This window comes from Poecilia reticulata, linkage group LG10 (genome assembly GCF_000633615.1).
Source record: "Poecilia reticulata strain Guanapo linkage group LG10, Guppy_female_1.0+MT, whole genome shotgun sequence".
NCBI lineage: Eukaryota > Metazoa > Chordata > Actinopteri > Cyprinodontiformes > Poeciliidae > Poecilia > Poecilia reticulata.
Window position 1 is genome coordinate 26,425,764 of NC_024340.1, and position 13,960 is coordinate 26,439,723.

At 40.6% G+C, this 13,960-nt stretch overlaps 1 protein-coding gene across 1 annotated transcript; it reads left to right on the forward strand.

Moving 5' to 3' along the window:
• The first annotated feature begins 804 nt into the window (after positions 1-804).
• Positions 805-11,557, forward strand: reep2 (receptor accessory protein 2). Its single transcript, XM_008420090.2, has 8 exons — positions 805-1,120; positions 3,647-3,719; positions 6,165-6,241; positions 7,134-7,254; positions 7,434-7,547; positions 8,035-8,215; positions 8,967-9,130; positions 9,768-11,557. Exons 1-8 carry the CDS (start codon positions 1,089-1,091, stop codon positions 9,837-9,839), a joined length of 834 nt encoding a protein of 277 aa, XP_008418312.1. The 5' UTR covers positions 805-1,088; the 3' UTR covers positions 9,840-11,557.
• The last annotated feature ends 2,403 nt before the right edge of the window (positions 11,558-13,960 follow it).

The window sequence follows — 13,960 nt, forward strand, 5'->3', positions numbered from 1 at the left end:
GACTATAATTTTTTAAGTACCACTATTTTAAGATTATTGAAAGGCAATATGAGTTAGGTGGCTGCTTAGGGTCCCAACACCACTAGGGGGCCCTTAGCTAACATGATCATTTCTTTAATATTATTGAATAAAAGAAATCAGATGCAATTACACATGGAAATTTATTATGTAGTGGATACACAAATAATACGTCAAACTCTTCCTCCTGTTGGCTACTGCAAATGTTGGGAAAATATAAGACATTAAACTTCTTAACTCATGTACTATAAGTTCAGTGTTTTTTTTTTTTGCTGATGTTAGTTTCAAGTAGCTAAAATAATATGGCACAACTAAATACCACTCTGCATTTCAAAATCCAAACTGTTATTTTTTGTTTGCTACTCTGTAAGGTTAAAATCAGCAGCCACGATAACACTGGAACGATGTAGGCTAATTACATATGAAGCTAAAGATAGCCGCGGTGGCAGAGGGGTTAAACGCGATTACCGTATGGATCCTCGACACGGTTGTCGAGGGTTCGACCTTTGCCGCATGTCTTCCCCTTATCTCATAACCCACCTTACTGTCTGACAACTGTGAAATAAAGGCCACTAGAGCCAACAAAACCTTTTAAAAAAAATCAATTTGTTACATACAAACTAGCATAGTAGCTTAGGAATGATGAAGCATCTGGTGCTGACATGTTGTCATAGGGGGCCTCAAATGAAAATATGCGCAGGGCCCCAAAAAGGCTTGGACCGGCCCTGAGTACACCGAGCTGTCAGAGCATGAGGAGGGGAAAACGTGTGGGGGGGCATTCATGTAGTGGAAGCGACGTTAACCAGCGTGGCGCTGCCCCTTTAAGAGCCAGTCTTTCCACCAGTGGCGGAGAGCAGACTGCAGCAGCAGTTCATCCACATCCTCTGTGGCCGTTCACTCACCTGACAGCGCAGCGGCGTGGCAGACCGAGCCGGACCCGCAGCCTCCTGCCCCGCATCGGCACACACCGCGTCCTGGAGGAGGAATGGGGGGCACCGAGCCCGCCTGCTAGCCACAATACGAGTTCCTAGACGCGGAGAAGAAGACTCACGACTCGGCTATCCAGCAGCATGGTGTCCTGGATTATTTCGAGGATAGTGGTGTGAGTATGGGCTGGGCTCCATCTGTTGTGTTAAAAACGTTAGCTACATCATCGCCGTCAACGGCTGCTCCATTCATCGCCATCTGATGCTCAACGAGGTCTGCTGCTGCGGTCTGTTTCTGCCCAAATGCAGCTAAAACTTTGTCAATAAGAAAACCCCGTGGGCAGCCCGGTGATTGAAACCCGATTAAAGCTACCGTGGGTGCTCACTTTTCCAACACTTGCACTGTGTTGCTTAATAAGGGCGATGATGCAGCACAATCTGCGTGCTAACAGCTCAAAGCTAACGACGCTGGCCATTTAAAAACAAACCAAAAGAGAGATTGTTGTGCTGGCGATGAAAAGAAGCTGTTCCGTTAGCCAACCTGATTAACATGCAAACCTCGCTGCGGACAAGGAAACGCATACAAAACAGCCTTCAGTGGCCTTGAACTCAATGTTGACTGAGTAAAGCTGGATAAATTCCTTTATTTATGTTTTATTTTTGTAATTTTTTTGTGAAGATATATCTGTGTGGCGTCATAAACTAGGGCCTCATTCTTCCACCTGGACACACCACATCCCCACACTGTGGATGACTCAACCACAGCCAGTAGCTCCAGTCGTCCTGATTTGTTTCCAGGGCAGGCCCAAGAGTATTTGGGGCCCGAATTTACCCAGGATCCCACCTCCCAGTTACATCGCCCACCACTGACGATCTTTATATCGGATCTTAGTAGTTTTACTAGTTTTTTTTTTTTTTTTTTACCCGACCTTTTTTTGTTCCCTGCATTACAGCCCATTTAATACTGACCGCACATCAGCTTCTCTCTACCTACTTTGACAACCAATGATTGAAGTAATCTATTGTAAGGAAATATGATGATATAACTCTATAAAAACATGCGGTAGACTAACCTTGGTTTGGGCTGAGGTCATAATTTTCAACGAGATGACGATTGAAATAAATGGCTCAAACACAAATGTAATTTTATCTTCTAATTCATAAAAAAAAAGTTTTTTCATCATATGCACTTGACATAATTTATTAAATAGATGGCCTTGCGTAAGTTATCAAAGCGATATCTTTTGCAGGCTAACTCTTGATCAGTCAAGCTAGAGTGTAGCATTTAAATGCAAACTTTAATATTTACCTCCTTTGGTAATTTGGTAATTTAGGCTACTTAATCAGCTTAAATTTTGAAGTATTTCAAGTTTGATGATTCATAGAATTCGCATATAAAAGCCGACTTCTGTCTCAGCAGCAGCTTAAGTTTGCTTATGTCTGGCTGCTTTATTTCCTTCCTTACATGTCAATAATACTGACTTGAGGATTTAAAGGGGCCTTTGGTACAGAAATAATGATCCTTCCTATAAATATTCCTGGATTGCATAACAATAACACTGCTAACAGTTTGCTTCTAGCTGGCTCCTCTACCCTGCTGTGCCTCAGGTAGTCATGCAATGATTAGGCAGTGTGACCACATATGCATCATAAAAGCTTCAGCTCTTCAAACAGTCTTCTTTATTTAGCTCTTTGAACACGCAGAATGCTTTGCAAAGGGGGGAAAAAAAAATCATACTGCTTTAGCTTTTTTTTTATGTTGCAGTTGCACATTTCAACATATTTTATTAGATGAATCACTTCCAAGTTGCACGTAATTGGTAAGCCGGAAGGAAAATGATACACAATTTTCAACGTTTCTGGTGTGACTATTAACGGGACGAATACATTTGCAAATCGTCAAACCATTTGAATAGGCAATGCAGCTTCTATGCATTTGAGTCGGAAGAGAACGCCTGTATGTCCACAGTGAGGTGAGCTTGCGAAATGGAGACAAAGAAGTTCGTATTGGCTCAGGCGACCCACTAGCCTCGGGGTCTGCTCCGAGTCTCTTTGCACACAAGGCTGAGCAGCTCAGACTCTACTGTATATAGGACAGAAGATCTGAGATGGTGAGGAGGAGAAACGTTAAATATGCTCAAACCGAGTCTCAGTCTGCTGCACGTTCAATCCCTTAGATTTAGTTAAAGGTCACAAGAACTGACTAATCCAGCTCTGGTGACAGCCTTTTTTGTGTGTGTGTGTGTGTGTCTGCCGTTTAGCATATGTCACATCAGCACAAATCCGCACAAAGAACAAAGGGTGCAACCAGATGCACATCAAAAACACAGCTCTGTGAGCTCAGAGTCCCGGAGTTGCACACGAGCCAACACATGGCCTCCCACCCTTGACAGACCTAACTGTGTGTTTTTCCATTTTATCTCCCTGCACTCTTCCTGACTGTGTGATCTCCATTACTGATTGTTGGAGCAGCCTGTTTTCTTTTTTTTTTTTTTTTCCCCATCAAAAAAAGGGCTGAGCTCATTCAAGTAAAAGTAGGACAAATGGTGCAGAATAAGCAGCCGCCCTTTGTTTATATAAGCTCAGCGCAAACACGACTCGTCTCCACGATTGGGTCTGATTGTGGGTATCCATACCCAGAGGTCATGTTCTCCTGGTGAATCTCCTCACGCTGATCCCTTGCTCCTTTTCTGCTTTTCCAGCCTCGCTTTTGGGACTCTGTACCCAGCATACTCCTCCTACAAGGCTGTCAAAACGAAGAACGTGAAGGAATATGTGAGTATCACCTCTGGTCATGCAGTGGCAGCGGGCCGTTCATGACCTCCTTCTGTTCAGTTCTTCCTCCTGGCGGTTCCTGCCCTCGGCTGCTGCCTGCTCTTTTTACGGACATCGTCCCGACTTCAAAGAGTCATTGTACACTAGTAACATTTTAGGGTTGAGGTCGCAATAGGTCCATAGTGCTTAGTAAGAAATGACACTTCAGTGTTATTTTTTGATAAAATGTCAGCCACCTGAATGTTTTATAGACTTCTCCATAGTTCAGTAAAGTGTGCTGAAGACTGAAAGCATGAAACAGTCAAGCTAGTAAATTGAAGAAAGAGGGTGTTTTGGAAAAGGAAATGGACCGTTTTATTGTCAAAGCTTTTCAATATGTTTTTTTTTCCTCCTCCTTGTAATCTACAACAACAACAACAAAAAAAAAGATTTCTGGCTAGAAAATCTTTCAAATGATGATTCACTGTAGGACCCAAACAAGCAAAACTGTAGTTTTATTCTCTCTAACTGCTAAAACATTGTTGCGTTTGGTCATAAAAAGCTAAACTTAGTTTTTTTTTGTGTTTTTTTTTATTTAAAGAACCCACTAACTTTTTCATCACGCTGTTGATGGGAATTAAAAACTTTTTTTTTTATTAAGGTCACAAGCAGGCAAATCCTGGATCCTGTAAATTACACATTCAGCTTCAAATTAACTTTTATTTTTGGTAAAGTTACAACATTACAAAAAGAGGAAACGAAATGAAACACTGTTTTACAGACCAAATAATTTACCGAATAAGGAATGGGCTGAAGCTAAGGCTTACACTTGCCTACCTTATTCATATTCTCAGCAGTCTACAGTAGTGAAATGTATCTGTAGTCCATATGCATGTATGCATAAATACATACGCACACATTTATATTTAAACAAGCATGTATAGACACATACTCACTCACATTACATACAGACACGGTAACACAATATACACGTACATCTATGGTCACATTTACATTGTCAGGCTCATCACCTTGACAACTGAAACCCACTGAGATTTTACGTTGTTTTTCTCTTTAGCATGTTCAAATATTAGCAAATTATATTCATTCTCTCTCACCTTAAAATCCTTCCAGAATGAAGACATTTGTGCAATGCTCTGTGCATTATTTGAAGTATTTTTGTACATGCAATTTATTTAAATTTTTACAGTATTACTTTGAATAAAAATGTTTATTAGTTGGTTCACAACCTCCCGCCTTATTAATAAACCTAATCGTGTAACATAATAACAAATTAGCCTTGGTAAAGCAAGACCTTACAAATAAATGAAAACAACTTAGAAACTGCTGGTGTGCTGTTTCTAACGCACACCAGCAGTTTCTAATTGATGAAATCAGTTAAACTGATTGATTGATGATGACGCTTGTTTATTCAACCAATGTTCAGAGGCTCCTACATTGCTATTGCTGAAAAGTTTGGTCAGCATTGTTTTCAGATGACCTTTGGCAGATTCTTCATGATCTAATAACGGTCCACACCCAGACACGCACAAACTTAGGTCCCTCCCGCTTTATGTTGTTTTTAATTTCCACCTCACTAAATCTTTTGTAGCCCTAAAAGATGTGACGATGAGATATGGAAACATTCCAAAAGGTTGAAACGAGCTGTATTAATTCATTATTTATTGTGTGTTTCCCTCCTGTCCTGCATTTGTGTGGTGTCGTTAAAAAAAAAAAAAAAAGCGAAACAGAATCCAGTAGGGCCTCAGTGCGCTGGTCCTAATGAATTGAAAAGCGTTTCTAGGGGAAACCAACAAAAAGGGCTGCAGAGACCCATTCTGCCTTTAGCTGATGGTGTGGCAGCTAAATGGGGTTCCTCCTGCTTACCTCATCGCTGCATCAGTAGGCGACGAGGGGAGGAGGAGCTGGCCCTCAGCCTACATTTCTGCTGGAGCGCAGTCTCCTCCTGGCAGGTTACTATGGCAACGCCTCGATTGCCGCTCAAGCAGAAGTAGCGAGTGATGGGAGGAGGAAGAGGAAAGAGGGTGACGTCATTTTTTTTTTTTTTTTTTTAAAAGCTGATGTTTTCCCTCCCCATTTGACTAATTAAATGAGCCACTTGATGCAGTTTTGTGCACGTCCGTCTGACTCGTTAACGCTCTTAAACATCCACATTTAATCTCCCACTTCAACACGAAAGGTTTACGGCACCAATGTCGCCTCTAAATCTGAACCCTCGTGTTTTTCGTCAGTGCTAATTTGCATTCACTTCCTGGTTTTAAAGCTTACTTCAGTAGTCTCTTTTTTTTTTTTTGTGAGTCATATCTGGTGTGAATGAAAGAAAACATATTTTGCTGCTCGGCTCGGTAACCTCCGTGTTGCGTCACGCGCTCCCACGCGTGCGTTTTCACGTGCTGCTTTTCCGATGTCCCCTCGTTTCTCACGTCTGTGCGTCTGTCTCTGCAGGTAAAATGGATGATGTACTGGATAGTGTTTGCCCTGTTCAGCACAGCAGAGACGGTCACAGACTTGCTCCTGTCATGGTGAGCGAGGATCTTCATCTTGATATGCCCGCGAAGCTTGTAACAAATAACGAGCGTTGCATGACAAGATGTTTGAAGTGCTCGGGTTAGTTTTAGTTTAATCTTCTTTTCAAAGTTGTTTTTTTTTTTTTTTTTTTAAAGCAGCCAAGCTGCTGCTTTTCATATAAACCACTTCTGAAGTTTTTTGTCTGTTGCAGAAAATTGCCCCAAGGTGTTGGGGAGAACTGTAAACATTTTTCTAAAACTAACTCAAAGTAGGTACCTCAAAGAGAGACCACCTAGGTTACACAGCTATTACGTCTATCATAAGACGAAATTGATTATCTCTATCCATCTCATTTATTTATTACAAGAAGAACACACGTGTTGTGGTACAAGCGTGTCATATTTACACAAGTGATGGATATTTTAGGTCTGTTGCAAACAGTTTTATGAGAACAATTATCACAAACCGTGATCACATCACCTTGAGAGCCTTGCAAAATGATGTAGATCATTTTGTTTGCCATGATTTTTATTCACTGAAATGGCAACGTTTTTTTTATTTTATTTTATTTAGATTTATATAAAATATATTTCAAAGTAAAGGTTATATTATGTCTGGTTTTATGAGCAGTTTTTGATGGTATAGTGAAGGCACACAAAAATGGATACAAGCTGTAGCACCTCTTGTGTTTATGTTTGCTTTCTCTTGTAGCTATGATAATGTAAAAGAAATGCATATAAAGCACTTAAACATTTTATGGAAAGGTTTAGGTTTTGCAGGAAAACCAGGCCCACTTCCTCCTCTTCCTATGTCAGAGTTTTTAATCTCACTTGTGAGCTCACCTGCAGGAGAAGCGTTTAAATCCAGCCTATTGTCGAAGCTTCAACGTTTCATTCCTTTTCCCAGGTTTCCGTTTTACTTCGAGCTAAAGATAGCCTTCGTGATCTGGCTCCTGTCGCCCTACACCAAGGGCTCCAGCGTTCTCTACCGCAAGTTTGTCCACCCGACCCTCTCCAACAAAGAAAAGGTAGCTGTCTCGAGCCGCACAACAACGACGTAATCCACATCCGCGTTAAAATATTCATGTCTGTTTCAAGTGCCTTTTACGCTAGTGGTTTCTTCGTCCTGACATGTGTATTGTGTGTCACCTTTTTTTTTTTTTTTTTCATATTTTACCGATCCTCCTGCTCCCGCTGCTGTGTGAAGGAAATTGACGAATACATCGCGCAGGCCAAAGACAGAAGTTATGAGACCATGATGAAGTTTGGAAAACGGGGTCTCAACCTGGCCGCTAACGCAGCCGTCACCGCAGCCGCCAAGGTGAGGCGTCCAGTCTGTGGTGAACTGTCTCTCTGTTATTCCTATTAAAATATATTATGTGTAGAAACCAGGTGGCCTCCCAGCTTGTGTTTAAAAAAAAAAAATAATTGTGATTCATTTCTCAAGAGAACACAGATCAGTCAGAAGTGTTGAAATGAACCAAAGTTTATCTTCCCACCATGTTTACCTTTCTTGCTGCAGTGAAGATGATTGTAAAGGCAGTAAAACAAGAGATTGAATCTTAAAGTCGCCATAGCAACCCCTTTTTTTTTTTTTCAAGGTTTTCTAGGCTATTTTTATCAGAGGTTCTTATAATTGTGAAGCATGCTGGAAGGTTATGCAAAGTATCTAATCTTTTCTTCTTTTTTTTTTTTTTTTTTCTTGTTTTGGTCTGTCAACTCCAGCGTCTCCTTTGCAGAAGCCGAACGGGCGCAAAAGATGCGCTCGTCTCTTAATAACGTCCGTTTTCTTTTCCCATAATGCCCAGGGCCAGGGTGTGCTGTCTGACAAGCTGCGCAGCTTCAGCATGCAGGACCTGACCCTGATCAACACGGAGGACGAGCTGGACCTGCACACGGCCGAGGTTCGGACGAGACGAGAGCACATGGACGACATGAGCTCGGGGTCCAGCACGCTGCCGCGGGCGCGCGGTTCCTCGGCTCGCCACAGTAAGCCCACAGGCTTCCCACCAGCCAGGAAGTGGTGCACACATTTACGAATATCAGCGAGCGTCAACGGTGCTGGAGAGTGACTTTAAGGACTTTGTTCATTGAAAGCAGGGCGGGTCGTATGAGGAGTCATATGACTTCTGACTCTGCCAGAAGCAGTCCAGAGAGAGGGGGGGGGCGGGGTTGAGGTGGGGAGGATCATGTGATTCTGGAGGGAAGGGAGGCTCAGAGTGAGGACTCTTTGTCTCACTGCTGTTTGTTGTCCTCAATACTGAGACGCTGAAGCTACAGGACTGTCCGATATCGGTCAGACACCCAGCAAGTTTCTGAAACTAGAACAGCAAAACAAACAAAAATGCCCAATTTGTTTTGCCACAGAAATAATTAGATTTCTGCAAGTCAAATTATTTCAGGTTTTATTTTTCAGTACAACAGATTTTCATAGTGGGATTGAAGTTGACTCAAACATTTCCCATGTTGAATGATTTCTGAATCTTTTTTTTTTCTTTTGTTTTTGCCTGAAAGTTTTCTTATAAAGTAGCTTTTTTGTTTTTTATATATATATAAACTTCACAACTCCAATTTTCTGCAGTAGTGCCACAGGTTTTTTTTTTCTCTCATTCCAAAATAAACAAGGTGTAATAATTAGTCTGGCAGAAGGAGAAATCAGAAACGGGTCTTTCATTGATATAGTTTGTTGATGTGAGTGCAAAACCCCAAGATGATTTTCTAACTAACTTTCCCTGCCCAGCCCGCTCGTCAGCGCCTGTCGCCGACGACACGTCGTCCCAACACGGATCCGACCAATCAGACACGAGGACCGAACACTCGGATGACGATCTGGGAGACAAAGCTCCCAAACGGAGCACCAGCGTCGCCAAGACAACCAAAAAGGTAGCGGCTGTGAAGACGGAGGTAAGAACACGCTTCACGTAGCTCGTCTAGGAAGTTGTTGTTTTTTTTATCAGTTTCTTGTGTGTTTGTCAGGATTTTTATTTTTTTTTTTGGTTAATCAGTTTCTTAGATCACTAAGAGAAAAACACAAATGTTTCAACTTAAATTGCTTGTTTAATCGCGGCTCAAACAGTCTGGGAAAGTATTTTCCACGTCTGAATAAGAATGAAAAAACAGTGAAACATGAAAAAGTATTTGAATTTCTTTTCTTTTTTTTTGCATGTTTATCTCTCCACTTATCAAACCGTATATTTGATAAGCCGCCCATCTATCTGTCCATTTAGCCATTCATTTTGACCGTCCGTCCATTCATCCATCTCTCTGTCCACGCCTTTTCCGTCTGTCGATTTACCTTTTCCATCTGCTCATCCATCTCCTTGTCCTCCCTCTTTTTGGTTTTTGCCAGGTCCATAACAGCTGAAAATCACATCACTGTTTATACTTTTTAACAACATGACAAAAAGGACTCAGAGCTCTGGAAAGGGATTGAATGTTGTAGGGACTCCAAGGATTTGGTCCTTCTGTTGTTTGCTTTCTCTTTCACTCTTTCAGCTGATTAACTGAGCTTCTTCTTTGCTCTCTTCCCTCCCTCTACCAGCCTCAAACCAAGACAGTGAAAAAGGTCACAAAGAAAAAGACCACCACCAACAACGCAGAGACGCCTCCCTGAGTCCTGCTGTCCTCACCCACTGGCTCCCTCATCCACCCCACGGCCTGCCGTCCCTCCTCCTCCTGCTGGGTCTCCACAAACACATTGGCTTTGTACACTAAGCACTGAAACTGTCACTGCTGCTGGTTTTTAGAGCAAAGTGTGGATGGCGTCTTTTTTTTTTTTTTTTTAGGTCACGAAGAAGAAAAGCTTCGGTTTTAACTGTCCGGCTGCATATTCTGGGTCAATGTTTAGGGGCAGTTTAGATGTGACTTGAGCTGTTCTCTTTAGATTGTTTTCAAGTTGGTCATCTGCTCAGAAGTACTCCTGCAGACAAAGGTCTAATTTGTGTTCCCAGTTTAGGCTGTGTGATCTCCTTTTAGATATAGGCTGCTTTTTATTTATAGCAGCGCTGTTTAAATAAACCGTTCCACGCCTTTTAGTTTCCTGAAGTTGGGTCGTCTCCCGGCTGTTTCCAGGTGAATTCTTCAGACACGGTTTGCGCCTTCATCCCGACTCGGCCACAGCACCGAGAGCACTCGGTTAGCCGTGCAAAACGACACGATGTCAGAGTTTTTAGTGGAAACGAAGCTGTTGAGACCAGTGGAAACGCTTTCCTCGGCGTCCTTTAGTTCCAGCTAGAACACAAGTCTGCTGCGAACATGAGACTCTCATCTCTGGAATGGTTTGGACAGTTTTATTCTACGCTTTTTGTTTGTGTCCCGCAGTTTAATTTGAGCCTGGCTCCGACACGTTCAGGTCCTCATTTAGTTTTAAAGTGACTTTCAGGTCGGTGCAGGTGCTTACTTTATTTATTCAGACTCCATTCTTAGTATTTCCCTTTAATTTGAGCGTTTCTAGAATGCGCGCCTCTGGCAAGTCGCCATAACGCGACACGGCCGCTTCCACCACAGCGATGGCTGGTTTTCACTGCTTAAGGGGAAACTCTGCACTTTCTCTTTGCGGTCGTACCCGGATGTGTGTGGAGACACGTTTCTGCATCTTGCTGTCAAACATCAGCTGGATTTTCTGATCCAGGTTTTGTAGTTGCAGATGTGGAGGGAGAGTCAGACTTGAAGTAGCCCGACAAACTGCATGGATTCTTCTGGATGCTGTACTTTTTTTTTTTTTTTTTTTCTGTTTACACTTGATTTAACCAATAGGGGGAGACAAACTCCACATTAACTATGGGGCACATAAATAACCCCGACTGTACATACATCATGAGCTTGTTGCCTGGGTTCCCTTCACTTCCTTTCCTGGCCTTGACAAATCAGACGGACTGAGAACAGAGGAATCTCAGGCCTTATCAGAACAGACTTTAGCTCAATAAGATGATTCCTCTGCAACTTATTTAATTTTTTTTAAGGAAACCATCTCTTCCAATGAGTCTTTAATACCAATACTGAAGCTTGAACATTATCAGCCTGATTACAAAGTGTTTTACGGCAAAGTGAAAAATAAACTACATTTTTGCTCTGAAGGTGTTGCACAACTTAAGGACATCTCATTTTATCGCTGCATTTTTATCTTCTATCATATTTATTGTTGATTACTTTGTTTCTTATTAGTGTGGCATACAAAGATGCTAATTTGTATATTTTGTTTGTGCCAAATCTTAGAGGCTTTGTGTGAAATGGTCAGTCAGCAGAGTATCTGCTGGGACAGTGCTTTCCAAAAAGGTTGCTCATCTGTAAAGAAATGGCTATTAATAAAATAAAGGAAATGAAATCCAGCTCTCGGGGGCTAAAGTGTGGTTGAATGTGAAGTACAGTGTTGCTTTAGGTGTGTTTCCAGGAAAGGGTGTATTTTTTATTTATTTATTTTAATTATTTTAATCTGTAGAAAATTGAAACTATAAATTTACTAAGCTGTGCAGAATCACATTGTTTCCTAGTTTTTTCATCATTATTGCATCCAAGCTGTTTCTTCATGCTTACTAACATGCTACATTATACCGGAGTCCTGCTGGAAGATAACAGAAGTCCAACACTAAAAAAAAAAAAACAATGGTGCGCAAACTAAAAATGCTCTTGTGATGACTGCAAAAATATGGACATGAGCAAAACTAAGCATACAGTATCCCATTCTTTAATAAAGCTTATAGTCAGAAATGGGTAGTAACTAGTTACATTTGAGTAATGTTTAGAAGAAAATATTTAACAATGTTTACTTTCTCTCAAGAAGTATTTTTGACACCGTGGTACTTTTGAGTACAAAGGCTGCTCTACCCCCTTTAGTTACTTCCCTTAATAAGAAACATGAATGTTTGAAGTGTTGAAAGTCAGAGTAGCACAGCTTCAGTGTATTTTTTTTTTCTCTAGAAGTAAAGGCTAGTCATCCAAAACGTTACTCAAAAGTAAAAAAACAAAAAAATATATATTTGGTAAAGAGCCTAGTTCAGTACTGGGTTCTCGTGTGGTTCTGCTTAATCTGACTTTTAATGAGTGGAAAATGATGTAATCATACTGACAAAGAATGAAATTACGTGTAGGGTTTAGGTAAAAATACTTATGCTACTACAAAATGATATTTGAGCTGAAATAACGTCCACAGTTTCTGCAACAGAAAACCTTTGAAACCAATCCTTAGAGTTGGTTATGTACATACAAGACCAGCGCAAAGTGCTTCCAGAGACAATATGTATTGTTTACTTACTTGGACTCCAGATGGCACGAAAGGCTCAGCAGATGGAAAACAACAGAACGAATGCGTTCACAAGCAATACGTCTTGCTTTCACATAAACTGTCAAGGTGGGTTTGATGCATTTTGGGTGAAATGAATAAGTTGAATAAGTTGGTTGAGGCAAGCAAGACTTCGGGAAAACTGGCGACCTCTACAGGTCACGATCAAAATCAACGATCGGTCTCGGAATATAAAGGAAGTACTAGATTTCCGTCTCCATATGGAGTAAGGTAAAGAAAAGGATTTTTAGGAAGTGGCTGATGTGGAGAATGATGCAGATGTTTATACTTTTAAAAGGCCATCCCAAAGATGGATTATGTGTGACGATTAGAATATTTTTCCATATAGTTAAAAGTTTCATTTGTGAAAAAAACAATACAGCCCCCCCAGACGGAAAGTCAAACAGTTGCTGGGAGAGAAGTGCCGTGTATTTATTTAATCATCCAGTCCCTTTAGTCTGATTTATTTTCATAAACTTCTTAAAATTCTTTTTGCTGCCAAGTAAGCTCTTTCCATCATCTTTATTAAAACATTACTCCAGTCTCTTTCAGCCGCTCTTGTCTTTAAATATTTTCAGTTTTTTTAGTAATTTATAATTTGTCAAAAAAATTCCTTCTGATGAAAATATCTTCATTATACTTTCATGTTCTTCTTTTGTTACTGTTCTTTTAAATTATCAACTTCTTGTGAGCTCTGTCAATGTTCATAATTCTTTTCTTTTAGTTCACTCCTGCCTCTAAACCGTGCAACAACAAAAAAATAGCTAGAGTTTCTACACACTATTCAGTTCAGCTGCATGAAAATGTCACATTTCATGCAAACAAAATAGATTGTAAGTTGCAAAGTTAGTAATGGTCCTAAAGAGTTTTGAAATGATTAATTATTTTTGCAGGAGCATAACTGCACACATTTTTGTCTAATATTTTACAAACTTGCAGAGGGAGGGATCTTCGATTGTTTCTCCTGTGGTGACTAAGAGCCCCGTGAATGAAAATTGATTTTGTATTTGGTGAACAATTTCTGTTGATTTAGCTTTATGTCATGAATCGATATCTTGCTAAAAGACGCAATTACAAGCCACTTTTCCCCCCTAGGATTTATGCAAACATTACACACCACAACACGTTGTTTATCTGTTCCTGGATGGCTGAAAAGAAAGAAGAAAATTATATTTTGTTTTGATTTAATTTGAGCACAGTATAATAAAATGTGACGTTTAAATAAAATCCACAAAGATTTTTTTATCCCCCCCACCTGTATTGCATGTTTTGCCATTCTACAAATTACACTATTAATCACAATGTAACTTACTGGTGATTTGCTAAAGCTTTTTTAAGTATTCTGATGGACTTTACTGAGTCTTTTACCCAGGGGTGAAAGTAGTTTTTAAATTCTTGGGGGTACTATGACAAAAAATGAATAAATAAATTTTATATACACACACACATAATATATA